The sequence below is a fragment of the Sarcophilus harrisii genome, chromosome 3, assembly GCF_902635505.1.
Source record: "Sarcophilus harrisii chromosome 3, mSarHar1.11, whole genome shotgun sequence".
Lineage (NCBI taxonomy): Eukaryota > Metazoa > Chordata > Mammalia > Dasyuromorphia > Dasyuridae > Sarcophilus > Sarcophilus harrisii.
The window spans coordinates 487,367,947-487,384,600 of record NC_045428.1 but is presented as its reverse complement, the minus strand read 5'-3'; the positions used below and the strand labels follow the sequence as shown (position 1 = coordinate 487,384,600).

General features: G+C 38.9%; 1 protein-coding gene across 5 annotated transcripts in view; it reads left to right on the top strand.

Annotated features, from left to right (window-relative positions):
* BTG4 (BTG anti-proliferation factor 4) overlaps positions 1-16,654 on the top strand; it is a 129,736-nt gene that overhangs the window by 74,056 nt on the left and 39,026 nt on the right. For 4 of the 5 annotated variants that reach the window (XM_031961145.1, XM_031961144.1, XM_031961142.1 and 1 more), the window contains exons 5-7: positions 4,623-4,895; positions 7,281-7,448; positions 11,044-11,311. In XM_031961145.1, the coding sequence (XP_031817005.1) occupies positions 4,623-4,895; positions 7,281-7,409 (402 nt within the window). In that variant the 3' untranslated portion in view covers positions 7,410-7,448; positions 11,044-11,311. Of the gene's footprint in view, positions 1-4,622; positions 4,896-7,280; positions 7,449-11,043; positions 11,312-16,654 lie in introns of those variants that run through there. The other variant, XM_031961146.1, reaches the window with a different exon arrangement.

Here is a 16,654-nt window from a genome sequence, read left to right as displayed (position 1 = left end):
ATTAAGCATAGTAGTGGCTTGTTGCACAGTCAGAAATCCCCTTTTGGGGTCAAGGAAAGCACAACCAGTTTGGGGCAGATATGTTTGCGCATGCTTGTTCAAACACACAGACCTTATTCCAGACACCCAGTCTGAAGCAGCCTCATGGGGACATATAGGGATCAAAACAAGTTTTGAGGTCTTTAGGAATATTCTGCTATTCTCTGATTCCCTATAACAATTTCCTCTTATCCAAATGATTCACTCTTTTACTGCTAAATAACTTGAAAGAGATATAGAGATAGAACTCTCTTTTTTATTCTATTCCAGAGACTTGTTCCCTGGAACCATTTTGCTCAGAGTTAACACTTGACCTTAGTTTGCTAAAAGACCATATCTTGTGGCAACATCTCTTCATCTTCAATGACCTCTACCTAGGTCTCTTTATCTTCCATCTGTGAGCAAAAACCTGACAAGAGCAGCTCCAGGACTGGCAGTCAGCCTAGGGCAAGTAAAGGTCATTTCAGCAGCCAAGGGAGGAAGGAGTTAGGCCAGGTTATAGAGTGGCCAGAGAACATTGCATTGAGGCAGGTCACAGTCATTTTTATGTCCTTGCAATACAGACTGGGAAGTCTGCACAATAAAAGTGAGAAGGGAATGGTGTCTTGTGTGTATAGGCAGGTAATTGTGGTGTTTTATCTATAAGGTTAGGTTCTCTACCTTCTAAGCCCAAGAAGCATTAGACCCTAGCATTTGGAATTACATCTATCTCTTTCTGCATGGAAAGGTCCAAAAAACTGAGAATATGGTACCATACTTTGCCCCAGGAGCCTCTTCTCTAGACTATATGCCTCATTTCAAGTCCTAGCACTTTGATTCAGTTATTAGAACAAATTCATCATTGGAGTGGAACCCTGGGGTCTTTGATTGGAAGTAGTAAATTTCCACTTTCTATGGCAGCATCTTTGCTTCTGTAGTGGTCTCTACTTAGGTTTATCTCATTATTTCATGGGGCCAAGAGCAAGGACTGCTCAGGTCAGGCATAACAGAAATGATCAAATATTGACTCACAGAAAGATCTACAGATGGTGAGGGGAACTGGTTGGGGGTGGAAAGAAGGAGAAAGGGAATGGACTGAGAGAGTGAGGAGTAGGTTAGGCTAGGGACTTGAGCTCTTGTTGGAGAGTAAAGTGGACTGGAGTAGGGAACATTTGAGAGGTGGGGTTTGCTGAATTGAGTGGGGAAGATATCCAGAGTTTCTGGATATCTGGAGAACTTGTTTTGTTTCCATGGTCATGTATCAGGGTAAAGATGAGTGGAAAAAGAGAGTATAGTGTTCTCTGATAATAATAATAACTAACAAAACATTTTGTACATGTTATCTCATATGAGCTTCATGACAACCTAGTGCTGATTGACCTAGGGTCATACAGCTAGTAAGTACTAGAATTGGAATTCAAACCCAGCTCTTTCTTCTTTAGAAATTGCTTCCCACTTCTCACTGAATGAATAGAGGTAATGCATTCTAGAGAAAGTATATGGCCTAATGAGACTAGAGAAAGGAGAATATATTAGAATAGAAATCAGTAGTCAATCTATTCTTCTACAACTCTACTTACCATTCTTGTAACTTTCTGTAACCCCTGTACCTCCCTCCTACTCTTGTGTATGCGATTTTCCCCATTAGTTAGAATGTAAACATTTTGAAGGCAGGGACTATCTTTGTTACTTTTTTTGGATAACCAGTCTAGTACATGTACTTTTTCTAACTCCTTTTGAATACATTTTGTATATTCTATCTTTCTTTCCCTTTGTAGAATGCAGGCTCAGACTTGGTTTCCTAGCAATTATTTGCCAAAGGAGTACTATGATACTCGGGGTCTCACTAACCATAGCATTTAACCCACATTAGCTGCATATAATAGATGATCATAGATTTAGATCTGAGGTAGGCATATCGAAGATTTAGTTCCTCCCCACTCTTCACCCCCCAAACACACACATAGATAAGGAAATTGGAAAGTTAAATGACTTGTAAGTGGCAAAGTCAAAATTCCAACCCAGGTCCTTCAGTGTCCAAAAAAAATCATCATCATCATCATCTCAAGTAGAAAATAGAGAAAACATGGCCAAATAAAAGGCTTTGTCTGAGAAAGATTTTGCCCTCGATTGGTCTTATTTCAGAATATAGGATGCAAATAGAATAGAACCAGTCTTTAGACCTTCTGAGCTCCTGTACCCAAGACACTTTCATCACCTGGAATAGTCAAGTTTTTCTCTACAGCTCTCTCTTCTACTGAACTCAGCCCTTCTTTAAGGCACTCTGCTGGAGAGTGGAATGATCTCACCCAAACAAACTGCAGGTGCAGTCCTGGCCCAGTAAACCACAACAACTAGGGGCCTGTGCAGGGCACAATACACAGGAGTCCCAGCAAAGCTTTTCAGATCGGGAATAAAGGATGATTATTTGTTTAGCATCATTAGCAGGAGCCCAAGGACTTGTCAAAAACAAAGCAAAAACTTTTGTATTAAGCAGATTAAAATGTAAACTCAGCTGAGAAGGCTCCACAACCTTCAGTGGCTTTGTTGTGCCTGGCATTGTGTGTGATTATATGCAAATCAACAGGAGGCCTTTTCTGAAGGCCTGGTCTCTGAGCCTCCGTTGGGAGTTAGGAGTTAGGAAAGCAGTAATTAAGAAAGAAAGAGTCAGTAGCCATCTCTAGACTGCAGTCTCTCAGGGAAGGAACCCCTCCTCCCCCCTCACTGGAACAAGGACCCTAGCCATTAAAGTGCTAACAATATGTTTGTGTTATTTACAGAATACTTCCTATTGAAGCCATTAATGAGGTGATATGTATGCTAACAGTGGAGATTCAGATTGGAGAGGAATACAGGAAGAGCATGGAATTTGGAATTGGAGGACTTATATTTGAATCCTGGTTCTTTCTTACTTGTTGCCTATGTCACTAGTCACATAATTCTCTCTGGGCTTCAGGTTTTGCATTTGTAAAATGAGAGTGTTGGAAATAGATAATGTCTATGGTCTTTTTTCCATCTTGAAATCTTATGATTCCATGTCTATATGGTCTGTACATCATAGTTGGTGAAACCACTAGTTAGTGGTCTACATCTGTGTGAGTTCAGTGTAATGTGTGTTGTGGAGATCTTGGCATTCTGTAGCATATTTCCATTGTGACTTGTCCTAGTCACAAGTGTTAGAAAATGCCAAATATGGAAGTTGGTATAAAGTTGGAGGGCAGACACAGCCAAGATACTCCTTCTTCCTGGATCTTTTGGGTGTGTGTCCATAGTATCTAGTTACCTGTCCTTTTCTCTCCTGGTTAGTAATCAAAAACAATAAGTTTCTACTCTGTTAGGATCTGTTATGTCAGTGACCTTGTGATAAAAGAGGTTGATCAAAGAAGGCTTTTTTAACTTTTTCCACTTGCAATCCCTTTTCACCCAATAAATTTTTACAGGACACTGGGTATATAAGTATATAAGATCAGTATTCAAATCAAACATTTATTGATAATAAATCATAATTTCACAACTCCCACATTAAGTTACAAGACCCTGTAACTTGTATGGAATCACAAATCATAGTTTAAGCTAAGGATCAGAGACAGAGTAGGAGACAACCTTCTAGATGCAGATGGGTTGTTGATCATTGTGTAGTATTGCCTCAAAGATTTTCCTCTTTCACAGACACACATCTTAGTGCCCAGTTCTTTCTCTTCCTTTTGGACCTGGCAAACCAGGGTATCTGCAGTCTCTTCAAAATGAGACTCATTTTGGAGTTCATTTTATTGGTTTGCTAATGACTTTACAAGTGATTCCCTGGAACTTTCCTCTTGCATCAACTATGGCATAATGCCCCTTAGCACTGGATATGTCAATAACATCTCCCAATCTGAACTTCTGGATTTTGAGAATGAGAATGGAGTTAAGAGGGTGAATGAAATCCCCAACTCCCAATCAACTTCAAATGATGAACTTGTCTAATTATTCCTCTGGATTGAACTCAGACAATGTCCACTGAATCTATATGAATTTCCAAACTGATTTTTGCAAGAAAACTCCCCCACAAAAATGTATCATGTGCCCATTGATATGTATCAGAAATTAGATTATAAATAAGGGAAGAACAAATTTTATTAGAAAGAAAACTACCTACTCACATTCCTTCTCCTGTTTGAACTTCTTCTTCAGGTTTCTTTTGCTTTTGAATTTCACAAATGTGGGAAAAATTAGTAAGGGTCCTGGGACCAGTAAAGTACAATACAGAAATCCATCTTTGAGAAGAGTTTTGAGCATAGGTGATAAGAATTATCTGTCTCCATTTACTAGCCTTTATTTTTTGTTTGGCGATTCCATGATGGTTCACCTTCTAGGCTTTGATGTATAAAAGCCAGAAATGTTATAGTCTTTAGGCATATGCCCCCTTTGGACTTTCAGAGGGATGAATTTGGTTTTGAAGATGTGTGTATCTAGCAGATGGAAGGATGGATGGATAGGAAGAGCCACAGATGATGGAGGAATTGAAAGAGAACTTTGCAAAGATATTGTCTTCAAATTGGGCTGGATAAAAGAGGCCGCCAGACGGGGCTGTTCACCTGCTTGGCTTTTGTTTTCTCCTGCAGGATCTGCTTTACACACCGCCCATGGGGAAGCATGCTGTCTGCCATCTGCAGGAGAAATACAACAAACACCCACACGCGAGCCAACGGAAAACTCTCAGCAAAACAAATACTCTGCTGGGGAGATCCCAGCCTGGCCAGGCCCACATGTGTGCAGAGGGCGGGAAAGGGAGCACCTGCCCCTGGAGCCACTCCTTTTACCAGCGTCCTGGGCTGGCCAGCAGGAAGTTACCTGGGCCATTAGAGGTTTATGCCTCATCCCATCAGCCCTTCCAGGTGAGAGACTCTTTCTGAGCTCAGGTTTGAAAAAGTTGTTCAAAAAATCAGTTATTAATGTTATTAATAACAGTAATTTGGCTAGTGTGAAACCATAGGAAATGGTTTCAGAGCCTGGGTTCAAGGCAATTTCAGAGACTCTAAATTGCAAAGGAGCTGCTGATCTGTCTTTGGCAGAATTGAGTTCCTTAATCACTTAACCAGTCCTTATCCCTATTATTAATAAGAGAAATAATATTGATGGTTACCTGGGGGGAGCATAGGAGATGATTGTAACTGAAATCCCATTTAGCTTGTGAAGCAAGGGCACCGCCTATATTTACATATACTAGGCATTGGCTTTCATAGGTGTGTCCTGTGCCTGTATGGACATAGCTTGGGAAGCCCCTTACTTAGTTCCTGTGACAAAATAAGGAGTGCTCTGAAGGAGCCACCTCTGTACTTGTAGACTCCACCCTGATTCAATGAAGAAACTTAGGACAGAGATAGCAAAGGGTGGGGAGAATTTGTTGGCTAGTGCTAGGAGGTACTGAGGGGGAGTCTCACTTAAATATTCAGTGACATTTTATTTTGGAGTCCCTGATCTGGGGATTATGTTTCAAGAGTCTGTTCTCTCTTCTTTTCCCTGTAGAGTTTGCCACCTCCCTCTCCCCACAGCCCCAATCACCTCAATCATTGATGGCTTCACTCTAATGAGTGGCAGCTAGAAACCAATGCCCAGGAACTATTGGTGTGAGACTGGAGGCTTGTTTGCTCTTCCCATGGCCAAACCTGGTAGGCTGTACCCAGTGGTATTGTGTTACTCAGCCAAAGAATTCCTTTCTTCACCTCTCTCCATTTACAAATGGGAAACAAAAACCCAAGCAATCCTTCCCTGGCCCCAAGCCCATTGCCACAGATCCTTAAGTGTCATACTGGGGAAACAGCTTTCTTCACTGTCTAAGGTACATTTTCCTTATGGTAAGAAGGGTTTTATCCCCTCTTTCCCAGATCCCCTGTCTCAAAATTCTTTGTAGCCCTCTCCCCCAAACAGGTGGATTAAAGATCCTATAAAATGTCTCTCCAAGTGCTTCCATCTTCCTAGCCTCAACTTTTGGGTCTAAAGTAGGAGCTCTGATTTTCCTTGGCCCAGTTAGGGAAGGAGATGGCTTTTTTCTTCCTCTGAAGTTCCTACCTCAGTTCTTGATTGGGAGTGGCTGGTATACCTTAGGACAGAGAACTTTTTTTTCCTCAAGTTCAAACAAGGAGACCTTCTGTTCTTTTCTTTACTGGGGGTGGGATGGGGGTGATGCCTCCATGCTTTCTCCTGTCATCAAATATGTCTCTAGAACTTCTGAGACTCCTGGAACTGCCCTTTTGATGTTGCTCAGAAAGAGGGCAGATCTGGGAGGCCTATATCTCCCTGGAGGGAACCTTTCCAAGGTAGACTGCTCTATCTGCCAGCAAACCTGGAGAGAAAAGTGACCAGGTTCAGATGAGATCTGTCTTTGCCTGATTCATTCCACCAGGCCTGCCAGGTAAGGTTCTCCCATCCTACAATCAAGTTTGACAATTCTGTGACAACAATAGGTGGGTAGGAATAGTCATAGAGGGCGAGAGAGTAGAAAGAGAACTTCATGAGAAGTTCTGTCTGTCTGTGCTGTGGGCTGGATAGAGAGGGCCCAATTTTCCTACAAACCTTGTTCCTTTGGGAGATTGTTGGATCTGTCTAGAAGAAGTAGCGAGAATATTGAACTGAGAACCAAGTTATGGTTCTGGTTCTAAGTATTAATTTACTTTGTGACCTTGAACAAGTCATGTAACTATCTTAGCTCAGTTTCTTCACCTACAAAAAATATAAGAGAAGGTATTTGAGCATTAGAATATAGCAAGAACAAAGGCAGAGGAAAGCATGGCATGGTTTGGGGAATAACAATTAATCAACTGAGATGAGAATATAGGATAGGCAAAGGAAGGTAGCATGAGATAAGGCTGAAAAGTGGGAAGTCTAGTCTTCATTCTTTGGACAGTAGGAAGGCTTGGAGATTTCTGGGCAGTGAAGTGATGTGATCCAGAAATATTCGCAGATTAATTTGATAGGAATAGGTCATATGAATGAGGAGGTGAAATTAATAATAATCATAATAACTAAAATTATTATACCTAACATTTCTATGTTAGGTTATGACTCTAACAGAGTCAAGGAGAATGGTAAGAAGGATATTGTGAGAATTCAGATAACAAATAATGAGTAGTTGAACTTTGAGTTGGTTATGAGAATAGTAAGGGGACACTGTATGTGAAAGATAAATAGGCAGTAGAGTTGACAGAACTGGTGACTTACAAGGATGAATAAGAAAGATCAGCCAAAGGATGATAGCTTATACAGGTATCTGTGTTTGGAAGTATTTTAGATCGTTCCTCTTCATGGACTCTATGTTCCAGCCAAATTTGCCTATTTGCTATTTCCTGGACCCGGCATCCCATCTCCCACTACCATGCTTCTGTCAAGACTATCCTTCAGGCTTGGAATAAACTCCCCTTTCCTGGAACTTCCACCATGGATTATAACAGGTACTACTTCTTTCCTATAAAGGCTTTCCTTATTCTCTCAATTAAAGCTCTCTTTTTCTCTTTTCCAAAATTATTGCATTGTAATATATTGGAAAGCAACTGAGATGTGGAATTAGGGGATCTAGAACATCATCCTGACTGCCACTTACTAGCCATTACACCATGGGCAAGTCAAACACTGTGGACCTTAGTTTCCCTCATCTGTAAGATAAGGAGGTCGAATGAAATGGCCTCTATAGTTTCTTCTAGCCCTAAATCTATAATCCAATGATCTATGAAATTGTAGTAGAATGTGAGCCTCTTGAGGATAAAAATTGTTTTCATTTTGTCTTCCTATACTCAGGGTTTAGTACAGAGCTTTGTATTTGGTGTGGGCTTGGCAAAAACTTGTTAATTTTTAAAAATATAAACCTTCTTTATTATCAAGTTAAATACAAGCATTTCAAATACAAAGAACAGAAGATTATTGTACACAAAAAGATAAACTTCTTTCATGTACTTTTGTTTAAAAGCATTAAATTTAATAGTAGTAACAAAGCTGATCTGCTTTGTTTTATGTTCCTTTATGGATCCTTTTTGGATTGTTTCTTCTGTGTAAATTTTAGATGTTTCATTGACATTTTTTTCTTTTTTTCACTATTTTCATATCACTAGTCACCATGCTTTTTCCACCCTATAATAAAAATCCTTCTTGGTAATAAATAAGTAAAGTCATGTCTGAAAATGTATACTTCATTCTCGATTTTGAGTCTATTACTTCTGTTAGGAGATGGGTAACATGCTTCAACATCAGTCATCTTGGAATTGTGGTTGGTCACTGCATTGAGTAAGTCCTTCAAAGTTTTTGTCTAATAATATTTTTATTATTATATAAATTGTTCTCTTGATTCTACTCATTTTATTCTGAATTAGTTCATGCAAGATTTTGTAAGTTTCTTTGAAATAGTCCTTTCTATAACTTCTTATGAGACAGTTTTGCAAAGGATAGAGTGCCAGGCCTGAAGTCTGGAAGACTCATATTCCCAAGTTCAAATCTGGCCTCAGACACTGATTAGCTGTGTGACTCTGGGAAAATCACTTAACCCTATTTACCTTAGTTTCCTCATCTGAAAAAGAACTGGAAAAAGAAATAGGAAATAATTTCAATATCTTCTCTAAGAAAACCCCAAATGGTATCATGAAGAGTTGAACATGACTAAAAAACAACAACAAAATAATTTGTTTAACCATTCCCCCAAATGATGGGCACTTCTTTCATTCCCAGCTCTTTGCTACCACAAAAAAAGATGCTATAATTTTTTTTATACATACAAATCCTTTTCCTCTGTCTTTGATTTCTTTCAGATATACATATGTTTAGTAATGCCATCACTTGGTTAAAAGTATATGAATTGGGAATATTTTGTTTATAGTTAAATTTGCTTTCCAAAATGATTGGACGAATTTGCAATGCCAATAAAATTGCTTTAGTGTGCCTGTGTTCCTATAGTCCCTCCAACAATAGTGAAATTGAATTGTTTGTGCTATTGACAGAGACAAGGAAGGAAGAAAAGAAAATTTGAGGAAAATATGAGTTCAGTTTTAGATTTCTTGAATTTGGGAGGTGGAGATGCTAATCTGGAGTAAAGGAGAGAAGTCAGACTTTTAAATACAAATTTGCAAATGGTTTACATAGCGATAGTAGCTGAAGCCTTGTGAACCAATGAGATCATCATGAGAAAGGACATACAGAGAGAAAACAGAGCCAAGAACAAGTTCTTAAGAATTCCTAAGGAAATTGTAAGAAGACAGAGAAACATATATTAAAGAAGTAGAAGAGTCAGGAGTATGTAGGACACCCAGGAGGATTTTAACAGTATCACATGTTACAGAGGTAAAAAATAAAAGACAGCCTTTGTTATATACAATGTCCATAGAGGTGATATCCTTATAGAAAAGTCATTCTTTAGTTAGTGCTAGATGATGAAAAGAATCCCTTAAATATTTGTTTATTTTCCATCCTCTGCACTTTTGCCTATCTCATTCTGTCCACTATTAGTGTCTGCCCCCCTCTTCTACATCTATTAAAATCATAATGCTTCTTCAAGACTCAGCTTTTGTTCATTTAATAGAATCTTAGAAACTTAGAGGTAGAAGGAGGCTAAGAAACATTTAGTTTAAATATCCATTCAGAGGGAAAATCCTTTCTTTGTCATATTAGACATGATCATTCAACCTCTGCTTTAATACCCAGTGACAGGGAATGCAATAACTAGGATAAGCAGCCCATTCAATTGTTGCACAGCTCTAGGTATTAGAAAATCCTCTTTTTATATTGAAAAGAAACCTGCTTTCCTATAAGTTCTAATCTTGGTTCTAGATTCTCCCCTCTGGATCAACATATGGTCCCCTTCAAAAATGTGAATATTGTTATAAGATTATAGGATCTTGAGGTAGAACCTTGGAGATCATCTTGATTCAAATCTACCATGTGATTTGATCAGTGTATCCTCAGTCTTATATTAATGGCATGGAGGGGGAAAGTGGTATCAGGGAAGCATGGGTTGTATTTTGCTTCATTACTGGTTGAGAGTCCTGGAGCCAGTGGTAGGTCTGCTTGAATTAATTGTTTTGACATTTGATACCAAGACCTTGTTTCCATGGTTCTATCATATACCTTGATAGTTGCAACTTTGGACAACCTAAGCCTGACCTGCTATTTTCTAACTATCCTTTACTTTTTCTTGCAGTCCTATTTAAAACTCATATGTAGACCAGGAGAGAGGGAGGTTTTCACCTTGAGTTACATGATTTATTTTATTTAGGGGTAAGAAACAAGAATATTCCTATAATTTCATTGGCATAAAGCATTCCCAGATGAGGAAACATTTTGATAAACACTTTCTCTTGTGTTCTTTTTCTCAAAACTAACAAACAAACAAAAAACTGCCTAGAGTACTGAGAAGGTAAGTGACTGGCTTAGAGTCACACAGTCAATATATCAGAGGCAGGACTTGAAACCAGGTCTTATTGGCTTTGAAGCCAACTCTCCATCCATTGTACCACACTACCTTCTTTTCTTTAAATTTCTTTCATTGTTGAGTTTTTGTTTTGTTTTTGGACCAGAGGTTTTAGACTTCCTCTAATAATATAAGTTGCCACCTACTCTGCAAGTTATCATCTTAGGGAAATATCTGGGACACTGAGAAGTTAAGTGACTGGCTTGTGGTCACACAGCTGGTATTGTCAGATAAAGTTCTCAGATATCTTCATAACATTATTGATTTATTTTATTTCATTTTCTGAAGAAACATGAGATCATGTAAATTCCTGCACCAAACCAAAGCTCTTGTTCCTTGGAGTAACTGTTAAGATAATAAAGTCCCCATTGATGTACACCATAATAAATCATCCATTAGGGTATGTTGTTGTTTTTTTCCACTGTTAAAATGTAATCTCTTTTAGGGCAGGAATTGTTAATGTTGTTTCTTTGTATCCCCATTGTCTGGCACACAACGAACGCCTAATTGATGGTTTTTGATCAACAGATTGAGGATAAATTTCAGAGTCATATCTTTGACTACAAGTAGAAATATTTCTTCATCTTTAATTTCAGCATTTCCCATTGCTTTCACGTTGGCCTGCTGGATTCCAGAGTCATTGCCTCGTAATTTTGATGACTTCCTTCAAGACTCAGCTCAGATCTCATCTTCTGCAAGAAACCTTTTTTGGTACCCCCAGATGCGAGTACCTTTCTCTCTCAATTTATCTTCCATTTATTATGTATAGGTGTTTTATTAACATGTTATTCCCTCCCCCCTTAGAATGTAAGCTGCCTAAGAGCAGAGTCTGATGTTGATTTTTGTTTTTGTTTTGGCCCAGCACATAATACTTAATAAATACTTATTGACTAACTGACTGCTCAGCCCCAATATATTTACACTGGTGTTCATGAACACATCAGTCTAGTTTAGAACACAGACTAGTCTAGTTTAGTAATGACATTGCTTTTATCAGGTAGATGCTGTTTCCCTAGTCATGTTTTGCTAACTCAATGGTTCAGTACACAAAGGACATCAGAATTGCTATATTGGACCCAATCTAGCTTCTGTCAAAAGTTAGAATGTTCTGCTTTTGACATTGGCAGTTCTTTGTGAGGTCAACCTAAATACTGACTTCCTTGTTTAATAATCTATTATCAATTTAGCACCTGCAAACATATCTAGAATCTTCCTGAAATAATATATAGTTTCATTCTGTTTCACCTTCTATAATTAACAAGTAGTAAGAAAAATAGCTATATAAATGTGAGTTATGTTTAATGAATTCCTAAGGAATTCATGTCAGAGAAATGGACTGACAGAAGGCTGGACTTTAATGTCTGGCTTTCTCCCCTCAGGAACAGCTGTAATTCCTGGGTAGCACTGGTGGTAGTGGGGACCTCATTCCTCACAGCAGGGGCTGCCTTGGACCTCCTCTTGGACACAGTTACCAAACATGTTTTTCATCTTCATTAATCTGCTCCCCTTCTCACGTTTCTCAGGTCACAGCTGCATTGTTATCTGATGGGCTGGTTGCCAGCCTTCTGAAGCCTGACAGTTACAAAGGATGGATTAGCTGACAAAGAATATTTATTTTTTAAAAATCCTTTTTCTTTATCTGTTATTTTATGCCGTGTAAGGTGCATATTGCTTTGGTTTGATAAGTGTGGCCTTTTTAGAGAAGTGATCAGAGTTGTGATATCAGTGTTATTGAAGCAGTGACAATTATTTGGACACGTAGACTAGTAGATCTTCTGATGGCTTTAATGGTATTTTGTCCACTTCATCTTATAGTCTCAGAGAAGTCCAGGATGTTGCTGCCTTTCCTCAAAAAGTGATGCCTTTTCAGCAGGTGTTCTGGCTAGAGCACAGTGTTGGATTGATTTAGATAATGGATAACTTGTTAGCTCAGGGTGGTTGTGTTTTGCATAATGGCATTTTGAGAGATCAGGCAGTACCTTTCACACAGACAGAAAAGATGAGCGGTTGACTGCCTTTTCTTCATTAAGGAGAGTCACTTCCACTGCAAATGCTTTTCAGCTCAGATAGGTAAAGTGTCTTCTATGTGAAGCTGAGATTCTTTATCTACTTCATGGGTATCTGAAGTATACCATTGTTGGAATTGCCATTGTGAGGTTTCTGAGGATAGTTATAAATCCCAGTAGCAAACTTCATTCATTATCATTGTCCATAAAGTCACGGTCCCCTTAGGGGTCATAATCCCTTAGGAAACATACACTTTGAGTAATCCTGAAGAAGAATCCCAAGTTGTGAGATTGGCTTCCAGAATCTGGGCCTGTCTGTTTCTGGGACAGCTCCAGACTGCAGGATGTAGGATCCAACTGAAAGTAGTAGAAGGAGGAGGGTTAATTGAGAGGTACTTGCAAGGAAGTGATTTGACACTTAGCATCCATGATCAGCACAGTTTCCACTCTGGGCTTCCTTATCCTTGGAAAATGAGTAATATTTCCTCCACTAATTAGAGGAACAGAGAAGCAAGATGGCATATTAGATAGAGAGAGTCAAAAAGATGTGAACTCAATTCATGCCTCTGTTAGATGTTATCTATATGATTATAGGTAAGTCACTTTTTAGTATCGTAGGCAAATCTCTGACTATAAATTACAAAGAAGTTGCTGAAATGAAAAATTTAGACCTTCATAAAAAAAAAAAAAAAACTAGAGGGGAAACCTGATGTGAAAGAGTAGCTTCAATTTCTGGAGAGCCCAAACAATTGTTGAAAGGACAGGATCCTGAATTCATAGCCATGGTCTCTAATGGATTGTCATATTTATTTCCATTTACATATCACTTGGTTGTTTGTGGGACTGAACCTACTTGGTCAGAAGATACAGCTTTTGGAGAATTCGTTGCTTCCAAAGAACTCTTAGAAGACACAGAGTGAGGAAAGATAGTTGCTGGACTTTGAGGAGATGTTGCTAAGATCCTAATTCAATCCTAAATGATAACTTTTATAGCCTTTCCATCAAATTATCTTAATTTTATAGGACATTAAATTAGCAAGGCTTTAGGTCTGACCTTCCTCATTATCTCCTGACTAGGAATCAGTGAAACAAAGAATAATGACTCTCCCCTTCCCTCCTAAGACTGGATAGGTCATCATTTTCCCTCTGATGGGTAGTGGTGGTCAAGTAAATCTTTTACCCTTATCTGTAGCATTGTAAGCATACTGCCTTAACATTTTAACAGTGATGGATGGCTCTTGATCTAATTAGCATTAATTTATACTACAAGTGTTTAATTAACTTTCCTAAGTGTGAATAAATTAGCATTTATAGTTTTTATAAGTAAAAATTGCATACAAGTGACTCACATCTCTGGATAAATTAGTCATAGTACCTCAGAAAGTCCTTTTCTGTTTTTGAATGAGTTACTTAATCTCTATATACTTTTGTTTTCCCTTCTGTCTAATGGGAATAAAAAGATTTCTATTTCAGGACTGAACTTTGTGTTCTCCAATGACAGTCAAAATGATCTATGGTTGTTTCTAGGATCCAAAGAAATAAACATGAGTGCACTTTGAATAGCATTCACTATTATTATAAAAATGCCAGACATCATTACTATTGTTTCCAAGTGACTTGGTAGTATAGGAATCTAGGTTAGCTTGATAGCACTGGGAAATAATTTACCATAGGATCATGGATTTAGAGCTAGAAGGGGTGTGAGAGGTCATTTAGTTAGCCCTCTTATTTTATAGATGAAGTCTAGTGAGATGAGGTGATTTTTCCAAAGTCAGAGAGGTAGTAAGTGGCAGAGCTGGTATTTGAATTTACATTCTTTGAATCCAGAATCAGCATTGTGCCAGAAGTATCTGAACATAACCAACCTTCTCTTTAGGTCACTTTCAGGTCAGTGGTAGATTTCTAACCAAAATTACCAGACACCCAAAGGATGGGCAGCTCGATGGGAGTTGGAGACATGTCTAATCAGTCTGGCCCTTCTCTGATTCATGTGGGAGATTTAATTGTCCTTTCAAGTTTGGGTTCTCAGCTTTGTTTGGAGGCAGGGAGGGGTGAGGAGGGGGTTATGGCACTAGTACACAGCCTTCTGTCTTCTCTAAGATCTACTTGATAAAACTGCCCTTGGTGATGGGGTGAGATTTCTGTTTCCAATTTTACAGAACAGTGACTTATCAGAGAGGGACATCTGAAGGCATTGGCTCCAGGAGCCTGGTCGTCACTGAGCTTGTCATCTTGGCAAGTGTCAGCAGAGGGAGTTATGCTGCTGTAGTTCTACACCTTAGATTTCAGTACCAAGGGTCCAGGAGAAGAGAAGGGACAGGCCCTAAATACTGACCATCATTCTCTTCCTATATAATAGCTTAGGTGTGGGCTAGGGGGGTAGAGAAGTAGCCAGATCCAGGCTGACTAGGGATGTGAGGCAGAGGTATACTTTCAAGTGCACCAAGTACTTCTAAAGGAAATGTGAGCCTGATTCCTTGATCAGGCAAGTACAGATGCCACTAAGATTAAAGCCCCAGTGTCATTAGAAGCAAGGAAAGTATGCCTTGTTTCAGCTGAGATTGAGAAGAAGGGTGATAATAGATACTATGACCTGGATAATGGGAAGAGAAAGGGTTACCCATTGGGATTGTCAATTCCAATTTACTCCCTGACTAATCAGTCTCTTTCTGTCTCTGGTTTTTTTTTTTTTTTTTTTTTTTTTTTTTTTGTCTCTCTGTGTCTCAATCTCTCTTTCTCTCTCTCTCCTCTCTGTTTTTTTTTTTTTTTTTCTCAGAAAATAGGCTACCTTAGTCTGAATGAAGTTCCATTGAGATAGGGGCTGATGGTGGGGAAGAGCTTTGAGAACTTTGAGAGTCCTCGGGGATGGTATTATTGAACTTCTGTCCTACTTTGCTGAAGTTCATCTGGGACTTGATGGATGGTAGTGGCAAGTGCTAAAGGTAAATGGTCAAGATAGACTGGCTGGAGATTGCGATTTAGTAATCGCAAAACTTGCCAATGGCCTTAAGCTAGGAATGTGGACATTGAGTGTAGGATCAGGAGGGTGCTGGTAAATGTTTAATAACTGGCTGTCTGGAGGGTGGGGGGGGGGGGGGGGGGGGGAGGAGATGTGTCCAAGACACACTTTAAAGCTTAATTTGCATTATTAATGTTTTAAGCCAAGACAACAAAACAGTAAACCAAGTCTTGATTTGTAGCATTTACTGATTTCCAAGGTATATAAATGCTTATTCTTCTTATATCTCTCCCCCCCCCCCCCCCCCCCCCACACACACACACACACCTGTCCCATGATTCAGTGACACTGATCTCCTTGCTGTTTCTGGAATAAATCACTTCATTTCTTGCCACCTGACATTTTCATTAGCTGTCTCCCATGCCTGCAATTCTCTTCCTACACATTTTTTCTCTTGACCTTACTGGCTACCTTTCAAGTTCTAGCTAAAATCCCACCTTCTATAGGAAGTCTTTTCTAACCCTTTTTAATTCTATTATTTTCCTACTATTGCTTATCTACAATTTATTATAGGTAGGTAGATAGATAGGTGGATTGGTGGATGAATAGATGGATGGATAGATACATAGAATGGATAGAGAGATACATAGATAATAGATGGATAGATGGATGGATGGATGGGTGGATAGATGAATGGATGGATGGATAGATAGATAGTTTGAATATTGCTATATGCATGTTCTCTCCCCCATTTAATAGTGAATTCTTTGAAAACAGGAACAGTCTTTTATTCCAATGCTTAGCATAATGAGGGGCACAGAGCAGTCACTTAATTATAAGTGTTTATTGACTGACACTGACTCACCTTAACACTGAAAAATTAACAATTGACGCTAGCATATCCCTGAGTCCACCCCAATTGAGAGGGAAGCTGGGAAACAAGAATCTATTCTAACCAGAGATTGGCATGGAGGGAGGTCTTAATGCTTGGGGCTCTTCCTGAGAAAATAGTGACCTCAAAGGATATGAACAAACAGTTCTCAAAAGAAGCATTCTGAACTATTAACAACCATATGAAAGAATGCTCTAAATCATTAATAATAAGAGAAATGCAAATCAAAACAACCTTGAGGGCAAGGATGGTCTCTCTTTTTGCTTGTGTTTATTTTCCCAGTATTTAGCACCAAGTAATTGCTTAATAAATTCCAAATTGCTTTCCAGACTGGTTGTACTCATTCACAG